The sequence below is a fragment of the Pundamilia nyererei genome, unplaced genomic scaffold (genome assembly GCF_000239375.1).
Source record: "Pundamilia nyererei isolate P.nyererei 1_Seehausen unplaced genomic scaffold, PunNye1.0 scaffold00045, whole genome shotgun sequence".
NCBI classification, from domain to species: domain Eukaryota; kingdom Metazoa; phylum Chordata; class Actinopteri; order Cichliformes; family Cichlidae; genus Pundamilia; species Pundamilia nyererei.
Window position 1 is genome coordinate 1558170 of NW_005187446.1, and position 14103 is coordinate 1572272.

The 14103-nt window shown below is 39.8% G+C and overlaps 2 protein-coding genes across 3 annotated transcripts; both read left to right on the plus strand.

The window, feature by feature from the left end:
- The first annotated feature begins 530 nt into the window (after nucleotides 1–530).
- rap1gapl (RAP1 GTPase activating protein-like) lies at nucleotides 531–8666 on the plus strand. The gene is made up of 18 exons (XM_013910560.1): nucleotides 531–962; nucleotides 1113–1145; nucleotides 1266–1356; nucleotides 1553–1588; nucleotides 1682–1729; nucleotides 1843–2040; nucleotides 2121–2218; nucleotides 3039–3117; nucleotides 4568–4621; nucleotides 4880–4963; nucleotides 5072–5172; nucleotides 5257–5386; nucleotides 5538–5699; nucleotides 6473–6544; nucleotides 7584–7940; nucleotides 8026–8109; nucleotides 8229–8248; nucleotides 8339–8666. Exons 1-15 carry the CDS (start codon nucleotides 892–894, stop codon nucleotides 7710–7712), a joined length of 1386 nt encoding a protein of 461 aa, XP_013766014.1. The 5' UTR covers nucleotides 531–891; the 3' UTR covers nucleotides 7713–7940; nucleotides 8026–8109; nucleotides 8229–8248; nucleotides 8339–8666.
- Nucleotides 8667–10175: 1509 nt separating this feature from the next.
- LOC102206570 (glutathione S-transferase kappa 1) lies at nucleotides 10176–13317 on the plus strand. Of its 2 annotated transcripts, none has more exons than XM_005731941.1 (8): nucleotides 10176–10516; nucleotides 10632–10739; nucleotides 10818–10899; nucleotides 11009–11137; nucleotides 12275–12417; nucleotides 12502–12618; nucleotides 12716–12809; nucleotides 13167–13317. In XM_005731941.1, exons 2-8 carry the CDS (start codon nucleotides 10671–10673, stop codon nucleotides 13214–13216), a joined length of 684 nt encoding a protein of 227 aa, XP_005731998.1. In that variant the 5' UTR covers nucleotides 10176–10516; nucleotides 10632–10670; the 3' UTR covers nucleotides 13217–13317. The 2 variants fall into 2 exon arrangements, with proteins under 2 accessions (XP_005731998.1, XP_005731999.1); XM_005731942.1 differs by having other exon boundaries at nucleotides 10176–10295.
- Nucleotides 13318–14103: the final 786 nt, after the last annotated feature.

A 14103-nucleotide genomic window follows, 5' to 3' on the forward strand; every position in this document is an offset into this window, starting at 1 on the left:
ATGAAAAAGCAATACTCAGAATAAAGTTTACAATTTTGAATCCAAATTGTTGTACCAGAGGTTTCTTTTCTTCTTTCCCAGTTCAGTAATAATATTACAAGCTCCAACGTTGAGAACCATGAACTAAAATAACTGTAAATACGAAAATAATTAGTGCAATAAAACCATACTAAATAAATCATTTTAATGAATAAAATATGACGAATCACATAAAACTAATGGAGGAACATTTCTGGTACAATTTATTCTTACTGGGCGTATTTTACAATAAGGCATCAGAGTTACACACACATTATGACAAACACAGAGACAGACAGCAACCATTAATGCATTAGAACCAACAGGTGAGTGCTTTGCATTGCATGTATTCCTGCCTTTCTGTTTTTCTCGCTTTCTTACTTCCTTTTCCATCCCTCTCTCTCTGTCACTCCCTCCTTCACCCTCCCCTGCTGTCTATCTCCTCACCCTCACTGTGTGACCTGTCAATAATTGATGATTCTCACTGACTCAAAGGGTAGCAGGTCCGGGAGAAAATGTCTCACTCATTTCTTTATTTATTTACACGCCTATCTTTAAGCTCAGCCGGTCTGTGAAACTACCACAAGCGTCACTCGGGATCGATAGCGCGAAGCAGCGTGGAGCACCTGACCGTGTCCATCTTACAGTTAGCGGCGGCGGCTGCACCTGTGACCACGAGCGGGTTAATGCTGCCTGTCTGGCTGACAGCAGGACAGAGGCAGGAAAGGGAAGCTTAAATGAGTGAATGGCAGGGGGCAGAGGAGGAGGAAGAGGAGTGACAGAATGATAAAGTGAATTAATTCAACCTTAGCCAGCCCTGATTGACTCAGCACCAAACTGGCATGTACAAACATTCACAGTGACACCAAAGGCATGGAGAGAGAAAAGAGGAATGATATGTCCTACTCTAGAAAGAGAAGTTTCACTTTTGGGGCATATGGCAGGTAAGTAAAGACACTGTTAGTCTTAAATTAGGACTGGCATTGTCCTTGGAGCAGCGGCACAACCTGAACAAACGGCACTTTTTTTAGATTTAAGTCATCTTGTCTGTTTATGCAGAAGTTTCTGAAAAGCTCTTACTTCCTTGTTTACAGTGTGGATAGATTCACATGTGGGGATGAGACGGGGTGAGGCTTTATTTTCCTCTCTACTGCAGCTTTTTCGAGTTAACATGTTAACCTTTCCTGTATAATGTAAGGAGTTACTAACTGTGCTGTCTTGCTGTGTAAACCAACCTGTTGCTGCAGACCTGAATTCGTGCAGGACAAAAGTCTGGACACCCTGGATTCTCCTACCAGTGAGCGCAAGCCTTTCCGTTCTTCCAGCAGCAACCAGAAGGTGACATCCTTATCATTTTTAGTGTGCACTTTCTCGCTTTAATTTTAATTCACTCTAAGGGATGAATATCCATGTTCTACATTTCTAGAAGTCCGTTTAGAGAAAGACTGAAATATGAGTCATGTTCCTCTTCCTCACCCGTGCTTCTGCTTTCCTTTCTCTCAACTTGAATTTCACTTTTTTATATATATATTAGGAATCAGAGCTGTTTGAAATCATTGAGAAGCTGCAGGTGAGTTACAGTGTCCATCATTTTGTGCAGTGTGTGCATCCATCAATGCCTGAGCAGCAGATGTTTGTAATCACTAAAGCTCTTGTCCATCAGGGCAGCAGGATCGATGAGCAACGATGTGAATTCCCCCTTCCTCTCAAGGTTTCTCTACTTGATAGTAATAATAAAAAAGTGACACAGGCTCTGTACTGATGATAACAGGTGTTTCCCCAAACAAACATCAGCCCAATCAGGTTCTTTTTTGTATCTATCAGTCTCCACTTTCTACAACTGGGAGAGAGCTGCCGCTTATCCTTCCTTCGAAACTGGGAGGCTATTGGATAGACCCCCCTCTGGACAGACTGGTAGATGTGAGTCCCACCTCTTCCCATTATGCCGTTGACCCAGAGAGCTATGACATCATGGAGAGAGACGGTGAGGCCAAAATCTATCACGAGTTCTTCCGCTCACGAGTAAGTAGACTTTAACTGTAAAATCTATAGGAATATTCTTTCTGCATTGATATTAATGTTTTAACCCTTTTGCCACGCAGTACCATCACTCTTTCACAGCAGTGGATCCAACTTTGGGCTCGCTGGTTCTCTCTGTGTGTTTGGAGGAAGAGGAGAATAGGCTCAGGGTGATTCTAAGGTGGAGATCTTTGGCTATTTTGGCTTACTGTGAGACATTTTTTATTCTAAGCTACAATGCAGCCAAAAATGTTTAACAGAAAATTGTGCTTCTCCTTAAATGCCCCCTCAGCTCCAAAATGTCTTTCTCCTAGGGTTATTGTGTAAACTTTCAGATTCATATGCTGAAAGAGGAATGTTTATCTGACTTAAATCAAGGTTCAAGGTTCAAGGTTCTTTATTTGTCACATGCATAGTTATACAAGTATAACACACAGTGAAATGTAGCCTGACACGCTCCTCGACATGTGCAAAAATTGGGGGGGGTGTAGAGGAAGAACATTATATATATATATATATACATATAGTATATACACTGGGTGAATGTGCAGTAGTAGCAGCAAGCAGGTGAATTCTGTACATTAATATGAATAGAATCTGACTATTTTACAGGATAGACAATATAAACATATTTAAAATTAAAGGAATTGAAATGTACATTGTGCCTTGGTTTAGTGTCTGGAAGAGTCCTGACTCAGTCAATTATAGATGATGTGAGAGGGCGGTGAAGGTGATGTGAAGGTGTCATGGGACAAGCAGAATTTCATTTTAGAAGTCAATCCTGGTTTAATATGCAACTTTTACAAGCGTAACAAGGTCATTTAAAACTTCCCGTGTGCATGCTGTGCATCACAAAAGATCTCACAAAGTATCTCTGAAAGGAATCTTTAAGGTTTCTTTGCTATAGTTTATATGTTTAATGTAGAGCGTGGTTGATCGATTATTACAAGAAACTGCATCACAGAAAAGGAGGCATAATGATTGTGCTTTATGTCTCACAGGATGAAGGAGTGTTCTCTGCATGGAGTCTTCTCTGTGTCTCTTTTCCCCACCCTGCCATCTGCAGTTGAATTAGCAAAGGTATCAAACTTCTTACTGTATCATACCTATATTTCTATTTGGCAAAATAGTAACCACAAATGATAAACTATTATTTCAAGTAAAAGCATTAATTGTGCACATTCTGTGTATTTAAAGTACTTAGAAGCTTACATATGTGTTTTATTATTTTTATGGATGCACTGACATCATAATAGCTAAACGATGAGCGGCTAAGGCTAACTACTACACTGAAAAATAAAGTTTTTACTGGACTCTATGTTGTTCTGTGAAAAATTAAGCACATCCTTAATGCTTCCATAGGAATTAAGACAGTAAGATGCTAAAACAATCATCCGCAAGTCTGACTTCCTCCATAAAACCATAACTTCTGGCAGTTTTTAGGTGTGTGTGTTAACACAATGACACACTGTTCCAGTAATGGACATGCCAGCAAATTCACCCCAAGGTCAGATTGTGCAATGCTCGTAGAAAAAAAAACCCAAGAGTTATATCTCAAACTCTGCAGCCCTCAGCTAGCACATCAACTGTTAAAGTTCATGACAGCACAATTAGATAATGACTGAACAAGTATGGTTCATTTGAAGCATTGCCAGGAGAAAGCCTCTTCTCTCTAAAATGAACATGACAGCATGACTTAGGTTTGCAAAGCTACGGCTGTGTAAATCACAAGATTTGTGGAACAATATCTTCTGGACCGATGAGACTAAAATGAAGGTATTTGATCACAGTGCACAGTCCAATGTTTGGCAAAATCCAAACACAACATATTACCTAAAACACCTCATGCACACTGTTAAGCACAGTGGTGGTGGGGTAATAGTTTTGCTTGTTTTGCAGCTTCATGCAGTAATTAAGTTGACAATGAACCCCTCTGTATGTAAAGGAGAATCAAACAGGCGGCCATCTGTCTGGTTGGCCAGTTAAAGCTACTGCAGGGCCATGGAACAAGACAATCATTTCAAACTCAGCAGCAAACCTGCGACATAAAAAAAAGAATAAAGGTGTTTCAGTGGCCCAGTCCAAAGTCTAGATTTCAAACTATGAAATGCTGTGGTGGGAGTTAAAGAGAGCTGTGCGTAAAGGAATGTCTCCAAGCATCCAAGAACTGAAGCAATGAAGTGAGAGTCTGATAAAGTCATACAGAAACTTCAAATCACATCAAGTTGCTGCTGCTAGTGTGGTTCTACAAGCTACTGAGCAGACAGCACTTTTTGCAGTACTGCAGATGGTGACTGTAGCACTTTTTAATCTTGCAGTTTTTCTAAAAGAGTAATATATATGTAAAAAAAAAATGCAGCATAGTAAAAAGTATTGTTTCAGTCTGAGAGGCAGTAGAAAACAGAGAAATAAACCAAAAGAAATGCTCAAGATACCCCAAAATCAAACCTCAGTACATGAATAAATGTTCTCACTTTCAAGCACCGAATACGTGACAAGCACTTATAATTATTCCTCACATTCTTTCTAGATGCTTTGTGACCGAGTGACTGCCTCAAAGTTTGACGTGGTCTGCTACCTGAAGGTAATATGCTCTGAAATGACTTGAAAAATTGACACATATTTCACATACATCACAGGAGGAATGCCACAGGTGTCACCAAAAACAATAAGAATGGCTCAGTTAAACACAAACGGGTGTCCCAAACAGTGTGACAGTGAGCAGAAAGGTAATACAAAGAACCTGATGCGGTTTTTCTCCCTGTGCCTTTCCTACTGTGACATGTCGGCATGTTTTCTGTGAAGCTCTTCGCTCTTCAACTCTCTCTTCTTCCTCTCTCAGGCTCCAGAACTTATAACCACATTTGATGAACACAGAGTTTCTCCTAATTTCAAGTTTGGTGTTTTGTGCCAAAAGGACAGGCAGGTAAGAACTGATGCTTTACTTCAAAATGCCATGCATTTTTATAAAAATGGCTAAAATATGGCACCATATCATAACCAATCCCTCTCAGAGAAATCCATTTCTCTGTAGCTCACTGAGGAAGACATACTGGGTAACAATGAGGAAAGTGAGGAGTTTAAAGAGTTCCTGTCTATTCTGGGAGAGACGGTTCAGCTGCAAGGATTCACGGGGTAAAGTATGCTGACAATGTGAAGAAGTGACACAAGAAATGTGGAAAATCACATGGTTTCTTCTCTCCTCGCTCTTTTTCTCAGCTTTAGAGGAGGACTGGATGTGTGTCATGGTCAGACAGGAAGTGAAGCAGTCTACACTTCCTTTCGTGGGAGAGAAATCATGTTTCATGTCGCAACTAAACTGCCTTACACAGAGGGTGACCCACAGCAGGTCATTAATCACATCATCCTCAGTCTGTTTGTGCTGATGATTCACAGGAGAGTCTCTCTGAGGATATTATGTGTAGTTAAGTTTATGTGGGGAGGGACGAATCAACTTATTTTTAGACACTAACCAACATTTTTCTCATCACCCTGCACAGCTACAAAGAAAAAGGCACATCGGTAATGACATCGTAGCTTTGGTCTGCCAGGAGGGCCAAACCCCCTTTCTGTCTGATGTTATCAAGTCTCACTTCCTTCACTGTTTTATTGTCGTCCGGAGGATTCAGAGGCAAGAGGAAACAGGTGGAGCAGCATATCAAGTAAGTGGGCAAAATACATCCCCATCAATGCAAATTGAATAAATTCACCATATTTGTAAAGGAATATAGCAGCTGGGTGGCCCGGTGATGTAGTGGTTGTGTGGTAGTGCTGGTGTCTTACAGCATTAACACTGACATTTTTGCAAAGCCATTGTTGTTACTTATATGCTGCCATATAGATACAAATATCCATTCATCCATCCATTCATCCATCCACCCTAACCAGAGAATTCCAGACCTCCCTCTCATCCAGAGGTACACTGAAGGGAGGTATCCAAATTAGATGCCTGGACCACCTCAGTGCGGAAGAACGGCAGCGCTGCTTTCAATCCGTCCTGAACGACTGAACGACTGGGCTATATTTGTTAGGAGCTTTTGAACCTGACTGGGTCTTTCCAGGGAAATTTCTTCTTGTTGGGGAACCAGACAAAGAGCATTTCACACAACGCCGATGAAGAAAAAAATCATCAGGTACCAGAATACTATGTACCTTGGGAGGAAGCTCAAAGGAGCTAGCCTGATGACCAGGCTTTATCCCACGGGGCCCACTCCGACACTCAGACACAGCCTGAACAGGCAACACAGGCTGGCTGACCACCTGCAGGAGGCACTGTAGAGTACAGGTTTAATGACTGCTGGGTGGCAGTCAGGGGCGAATGCCCTGGCAGTTTGAAAACCAGCTGATGAGACTAGCGGTTGATTCAAATATATCTGTGATAAACTGACATCATGCAACAATCTCTGCTAATCTCTGCCATTTTTGTCTTCTGCAGGTGTCTGTCACGGCAAGAGAAGATGTTCCTCCCTTTGGTCCAGTGCTTCCAGATCCCCCTGTCTTTACAGATGTAAGAAAAAACAGAGTTTCATCTGTCTCAGTATACTTTGCTTATGTGTTTATTTATTCTTTAATGCAACAGCTACAGCCAGTTCATATTTTTTTAGGTATATTGTACTTTATTTGCTTTGTCAGTAATATTCATTTGATGTCCACTGCGATTTTCTCCCAGAAATGTCAGTGGACGTCAAATGTTTAATAGCTTTTGTAGCCCTACAGAGATGGTGTGGTTGCTTCATCTCTGGATGGCAGAGCTTGCTACAGAAATGAAATCTTCCAAATTTTTTTCCTACTTGCTTGGTACTGAGGGGCCCATTGCATGCTATGAAAAGATTTACATAATAATTTGAGGTCTCACAAAATATTTAGAAATAGGAGTCATGCTACGTAAGTTGAGAGTAAGTGGCCAAAAGATCTACAACAATTTGTGACGCATGAAAAAGTTAAGAAGAGTTCATCCTTGTGTCAACAATTCAGGCTGATTGAGCTGATAGGAAGGCAGCAGTAACTCAAATAACCACTAGTTCAAAACATGGAGGTCCAACCTGGCAGTGGCAAAGTGGCCCTAAAGTGTATACTTGCTGTCCAGACTAGGGCTCTAGTGGACAAACCTTCTTCAGTGGAGACATGTCAGTTCGACTCGTCACAGTGAGCACAGGTGTAAATAGTAATATGATGGCTGAAAGTGGTTTCAGAATTCTGGTATTTTGTGGTTCATTGCCACACTGTCATGGCTTATTGAGACACTAAAACAGAGCTTGTGTTACTAGTAACTCCTGCACCTTCCTTACAGGTCTAAATATGTGCTCTAAAAAGACACAGCTTAACATGTCAGTCTAACCTTTGTCTTGCCTTGCTTTGCTCCTTTGGACGTCATTGACCATTCAGACTGCTTGAATGCGAACACACCTTGATTTAATTAGTGAAAGGTTGCTTCTGCTCCACCTGCTCTCTGTGTCAGTCCTTTATTTAAGGGAGCTCAGTATTTACCAGTATAATCAGTGTGCGAAATATCTCACAAGGTTTGTCTTCCTTTGTCCTTCCTTTAGCATTCAAAGTTCAGAGAGTTTCTGCTGGCTAAACTCATTAACGCTGAGATATCCTGCTATAAGGCTGAGCAGTTCAGCAGACTGGAGGTAGATGGAGGAACACTTTTCCCTGATGCACTTCATTATTGAATATCTGTGTTTTTTATTCTTCTGACTTTGACCTCTGCCCTTTGCATTTTCCCCTCCTTCACTCATACAAAGCTCCGCACTCGTTCATCACTCCTGGAGAACTTGCAGGCTGAACTCTTCACCCGTTCCCAGTGCATGATGGGGGATCAATCACTGATTGCTGTCCCCACTTCAGAGGGCCTGCGGGGGCCATCTGAAGGAAGTGGGGGATTTATTGAAAACTTTAAGGTGAATGTTTGTATTTCTCTGAAATACTTGCATGTTTGAATTTACAATTTTAACTAAGTGTTCTTACCTCTGTCTCCTGTACCAGAGAGCCATCAGAGTGCGGAGCCATTCTTTTGAGAATCTGGGGGTCCCCAGGAAGAATGCTAGCAGCACATCGCAGAAGGCTAAGGTAAAAAAAAAAAGAAAGAAAGAAAGAAAAAGCTTGCTGTGCAATGGAAACTGTTTGAATAAAGTCATAAGATTATTCATACTAAATGCACTGATGTTCTCCTCTACCTTCCTTGACAGACAGAGAAAGATGGAGATAGGTGAGACTCATAAAAATATTCTAAAAAATTCAAATGTTCAGTTGTGTATGAGCTGAGGAAGTAAAACAAATCACTTTTTGTTCTTTTTAGTGACAAATCTTCAGGACCTCTGCCTGCTCCCACTGACAGTTTGGGGGCAGCTGAACTCAAAGATCAAACAAGTCCTCAAGAGGAGATATAAAAGCAAAAACGTACTTGTAGATTTTAGACATGAATATAGACATTGCTGGCCTGTATGGTTAGACTTTAAAATCCTGGTGGATGACCTGTATGTAAATAGACTGTAAAAGTAAATAGTTCTGAATGCATAAAATATAATTATATGACTGTTATAGGAGTGATATTCTAGATTCATGAGAATCGTTAAATTTAAATGTTTTGACTTAAAACAGATGACAAGAGTTTAAATGATAAGACAATATCGGGTTTATGCCAGAGACTGAATTTGCAGGAAGGCAACACGATATAATGAATTAAAACTGAACATAAAATGTAGAAAATAAATGGTTTGTTTTAAAGACCAATAAAATGTAATTTGAAAAATCAGTTACTATTGTCAGGTGTTGGCTGTGTGCAGGTCTGGAGGACCCACAGTGCAGACTCCGGAGACAAAACGTGAACTCAAAAACAGCTTTATTGCTCAACAGAAAAACCATACAAAACCTAAACTGGGAAAAATCCTTGGTTATTTTTGGTGTCTTAAATATACAAATCAACCAACATAAAGCACAAATACAGCATCTGGATAGAACCAACCTTTTAAATATTGTAAAAAATTGATAAATTGATAAATTGACCGCTCACACCAAATCGTCACTTGAGTGTGGTGGTTGTGGATAAAAGCAACACATGCACAATAAAAACTGTTTCTAAACTGATTTTAACAAAGTGTGGCAAGAACACTGGAATAACAATGAAATGAAGCAACAAAATAAAGGGACGTGCTGTTCTGTCCTGGAGTGATGATGCAGGTAAGGAGGCAGAAGGAGGTGAACTGTTACTGCATAATATATAAGATTGTTTGATTCGAATAAGATATGCAAGAGTCCGTCAAATAAAACTGCACTAAATAGGTCATCACTTAGTGTATGCACTCAGCCAGAAAGAAGAATATGTGATGAGAAGCAAGATTGGCAGTACAGGAAGTATTCAGATCTCTTACATATGCAGAAAATACTCATTTTTATGCATAAGTTTTAAAAAAAAAAGTATTTCAGCTATAGTGCACTATATGGCATAACTATTACATGCTTATGCTTTAATTCAGTGATGTCAAACTCATTTTATATTCTGGGCCACATACAGCCCACTTTGATCTTGAGTGAGCTGGACCTGTGAAATTCCCCTTGCTGTCAGTGTAAAGAAGTTTAACTATATATTCAATCCATTATAAATCAGAATATAAGTAAAAAGTGCGTTTTCAACACTAAACCTCACTTCTTCTAAATAGTAAAGAAATGCTGCTGCAGTAAATGAACTGTCATCATGACTTTTCTGGCTTAAACTGCCAGTCTGTAAAGTTCTGTAATTAGATGTTTTTTTTTTAATTATAAAAGACAAAGTTTATTCATAGCAAAAAAAACAAAACAAAAAAAAACGGACATTTTTATAGTAGATATATATTAGATAGTGGAAAACTGGCACTTTTCTGTCATTTATTAAATATCTATTACTTTATTCCTTTGTTGTCGCATGAATAGCTATGGAAGAGGTGTTTATCAGTAGGAAAAGGTGTAAAACTTGTGAAAATACAATAAAAAGTCAAAAATGTATGTCCTTCTTCAGATTTTCTAAAGCAGTACAATGGGCCGGTTTGGAGTATTTGCCAGGCCCCCGAGCCTTATGTTTCACACCCGTGCTTTGGCGCGTAAGTTTGTAATCGTCATGGTTGTCTTTAGGGTTATCAGAGAGTGAACTACTGCTCGAAGTCGGTAGGTGGCAGTAATGCACATGTAGGCTGTCTTGCCTGCTGGCATTCAAGAAGAAGAAGCCCGTGCGGAAGGCTTTTGGCTGTTCTGTACCACCTGATTTGTAGCTTTTAGAGCAGGTAGGCGAAATCATTTCGGTCCCCCTTGTGGTCAGACACTGAGCTTTTTCGTTATTTATCTAGCTCAGGCTAACTCCTCCTATCGTTTTTTAACTCCGTCTTTAACACCATTTAATATAGCATCGGTTGTAGCTAACTGTTAAAAACAACGAGTGGTTTCTGCTCGCGGTCTTTGCTGCGATTAGTTTTATTTCTGCTAAGCCCGAGCAGCTCTGCTTCAGGTTAGTTGAACTTTGACACAGTGAACATTGCTCAGAGGCTGCCCCCAAAAACTAAACACTCCTTGTGAATTATTCGCACGCTGCCGTTAAGGTTTTTGTTGCTCTTCATTTAAAGCTCTTGCTAACAACTCAAAGAGCGGCTGCTGACCCCAGGATGACCTCCAGAAAAGTTGTGGAGTTGTTCTACGATGTAGTTTCTCCGTATTCATGGCTTGGTTTCGAGGTTTGTACCGTCTTGATGTGCACCACAGCATCAGATTGGTTTGTTTAGGAGATGCGCAAATATCTCGTGTGTTTGCAGGTCATGTGCCGCTACAGAAACGTTTGGAACATCGACCTCAAACTACGCCCTGCGTTTCTGGGTGGCATCATGCACGGAGCGGGTCAGTAAAGATCAGTCAGGCACCTGTAAACCTGCTGCAGGACACGCTGCACGGTCAAATCCGGGTGCGCACTGACTCTGTTTGCTCTCACATTTCTCTTTCTTGACAGGCAACAAGCCTCCTGGTTTAGTTCCTAACAAGTTCGCGTACATGACAAAAGATCTCAACCGCTTGGCAGAATACTTCAGTGTCCCCTTGCAGTCGCCTGCTGACCCCTTTGAGGTCATGTTCCAGAAAGGTACAAGCAGAATCAGCTCTATAATGTCTATTGATTGGACTATTAGACCCCAAGCTATTTGACCCTATTAGACCTTATTTGACCCCTAAAGACATTTTAACTGAAGCAATGACGCTTGATTTTGACAGAAGTTCCACATTTAAAGAAAAACATAAGTGTCTACTACTTTTTGTTGTTTTTTTAAGGGGGGGAAACATGCAACTAAAACAGATTATCTTCAGATATGGGAAACTGAACTCTACTATTCTTAACTCCCAAAAGTTTGGGTAAGTGATAATGTCGTAGTCATGAGTTGTGACATGGTGTTAAAGCAACACAAAGCAAATTTAATTTAATACTTTAAAACACTTGGCTGTGGCAAAACAAGCTGTAAGCACAACACAATATACACTTGACACTTTATTAGGTACATCTCACCAGTACCAGATAGGACCCGCGTTTGCTTTGAGAACTGCCTTAATTCATAAGAATTCCTCAAAGATTTTGGTCCATGTTGATCACACAGCTGCTGCACATCCATGACGTGAGTCTCCAGTTACGCAACATCTTAAAGGTGCTCTATTGGATGACGTCTGATGACATTTCAAGAAACCAGACAAAACCAGCTCTGGTAACAAGAAGATATTTTCCCCCAGAGAACTACCGCTGTCATATTTTCTTTTTTTTTTTATATAGACCATTCTCTGTAAATCCCAGAAGATCAGCAGTTTGTGAAATACTCAGACCAGTCTGGGACCAAAAACCATGCCACATTTTAAGTCACTTAAATCACCTTACTTCCCTATTCAAATGCTCAGTGTGAACTTCAGCAAGTTGTCTTAATCATGTCCACGTGTCTAAATGCATTGAATTTCTGCCATGTGATTGGCTGAATCAATATTTGCAATGAATGTGTGTACCTAAGAAAGTTTACTTCCCTTTTTATAGAGAGCCAACAATTCCAGATACTGTTGTATGGTTCATAAGAAACCCTCCTTCAAAATTTTTAATGATTTTCACCAAAGATCGAATAAAGAACTGCAGATTAAGAGATTTACTGAAATATTAGGCTTGAGATGTGACATCTCATGATTTTGTCAATAGTGGTTCAGGTAACAGATGCATGTTAGTGCCCTTTTTTTTTCCTTCTTCTTATAGGCAGCTTGGCTGCAATGCGATTTGTGGCAGCAGTGCAAGAAAAAGAAAAGGATGGAGAGAAGGTGGTGAATGTGTCCCGTGAGCTGTGGAGAAGAATCTGGAGTGAAGACAAAGACATCACTGAACCTGCGTCGCTGTCTGAGGTGCAGACTCTTTAACATCCTGGCTGCATTTAAAACAAAATTAAGAAGCACAATTTAATTTTGAGACTTTTTGTGTTTTTGCAGGCAGCAGTGAAAGCTGGATTGTCTGAAAGTGAGATAAAAGAACTGTTGGCCATGTCCACCTCAACGCAGGTCAAAGAGAAGCTTAAAAGCACAACACAGGCAGCTCTTGATTATGGGGTCAGTTGTCCTTCAGCTCCTCTTGTAGATCTAGCAAAGTGAAAAACAAACAAACCTTCAGCTATAACCCAAATCTCTCCTCCTAAATCCTTGTCAGGCTTTTGGTTTCCCCATGATTGTGTGTCATGTTGATGGAAAGCCAGAGATGTTCTTTGGATCTGACAGATTTGAGCTCATGGCCCACTGCATCGGTGAGAATACGATTCTACCATCTCTACAAATTTACTATCAAACTGGCTCAAGTAAATGGAATAAAATGACACCTTAACTTGTAGTCAGTGAAAGACTTTGCATACTTTTGGCTCTTTTAGTAATTCTTTATAGCTGAATATTGAATCGATATTAAGGAATCAATTGTCACTTATTTTTTGAACTTGTTGCTCTCTAACACTTAAAGTTATTCTAGTTTTGTTTTTATTGTAAATCACCTATGATTTCAAAATTACAAAAACAAACAAAAAAAGTGTTTGGCACTCTGGCAGTGGCACTACTTTTCCTTCTTATTGTTGGCAGTTTCTTATTCATTCACATTTTGTTCTCTGTTTCAGGAGAGAAATGGCTGGGACCTCAACCCAGCAAATCAGCTGCCAAGCTGTAAAATGAAACCTGTTTTCATCTAAAGACGATTTGCTCACAGTTTTGATTTGTCATTAAGTTCCATCTTTCATTTTTCTGGAATTAAAATCCCAGTTTTCCAAGTTGTGAAAGGCTCTGTCAGTGGCAGTAACAAGTTTCCAAACTGGTACTGTTGAAATATGCGTATGCATATGACTTTTTTTTAAATGTTAGTCATAAAAAACCCTAATAACAACAACAACAACAATAACGAATGTGGGTGTAGATTTGGTCACATGATGTGTGTCTACCAGGATCAACCAGTGTTCACAGACCTCAGTGCTCATATTTTGACATATCATGTAATCTACTGCTAGTATTGTGATTAATGCATCATACAATTGTGCTGCTAATTATGTGCCTAATAAAAGCCTTTGAAATACAAGAAAAGTATTTTTGGCAGCTTGTACTAAACCTTAGCATTATTATTATTATTATTGTTATTGTTACAGTAATATTCATGGTCCCAGCTGATACTTTTTTTTTCTCTGCCAGTGCTGACATTTGTGATTTTTTTTAAATGTCTTCTAACTGCCAGCTGGTCAGTTGGCCCATTATTTCCATTCATGACTGAAATATTGACCCGTTTTCTTCCACTTCACCAATTCAGAGTTGCAGTGGGGCCGGTACACCCTGGACCAATATATCATCCTCAGGATGATATCTAACATATATATCATCCTGAGTGTTAATATATTGTTAAGTGCTAATTTGGTTAAACCAGGAGGAGTCATAGTTTATGAGGCCGTACATCTTAGTTTAATCTCGAGTGGGCTGAAGCAGTAAAACTATGGTAATGATAACCTAAAAAACATCCCTCTAAAATGTTCATAGTTAACATATTTTAAAAAAAAAAACAATAATAATGAG

Excerpts from the sequence above, each read along its gene's own strand:
- rap1gapl (XM_013910560.1), top strand. The coding sequence starts at position 892 with ATGGAGAGAGAAAAGAGGAATGATATGTCCTACTCTAGAAAGAGAAGT. Across the intron at positions 5,173-5,256 it reads CAGCTGCAAGGATTCACGGG|CTTTAGAGGAGGACTGGATG; the intron begins GTAAAGTATGCT and ends TCTTTTTCTCAG. Across the intron at positions 5,700-6,472 it reads CAGGTGGAGCAGCATATCAA|GTGTCTGTCACGGCAAGAGA; the intron begins GTAAGTGGGCAA and ends TGTCTTCTGCAG.
- LOC102206570 (XM_005731941.1), top strand. The coding sequence starts at position 10,671 with ATGACCTCCAGAAAAGTTGTGGAGTTGTTCTACGATGTAGTTTCTCCG. Across the intron at positions 12,418-12,501 it reads AACCTGCGTCGCTGTCTGAG|GCAGCAGTGAAAGCTGGATT; the intron begins GTGCAGACTCTT and ends GTGTTTTTGCAG. Across the intron at positions 12,619-12,715 it reads AGGCAGCTCTTGATTATGGG|GCTTTTGGTTTCCCCATGAT; the intron begins GTCAGTTGTCCT and ends AATCCTTGTCAG.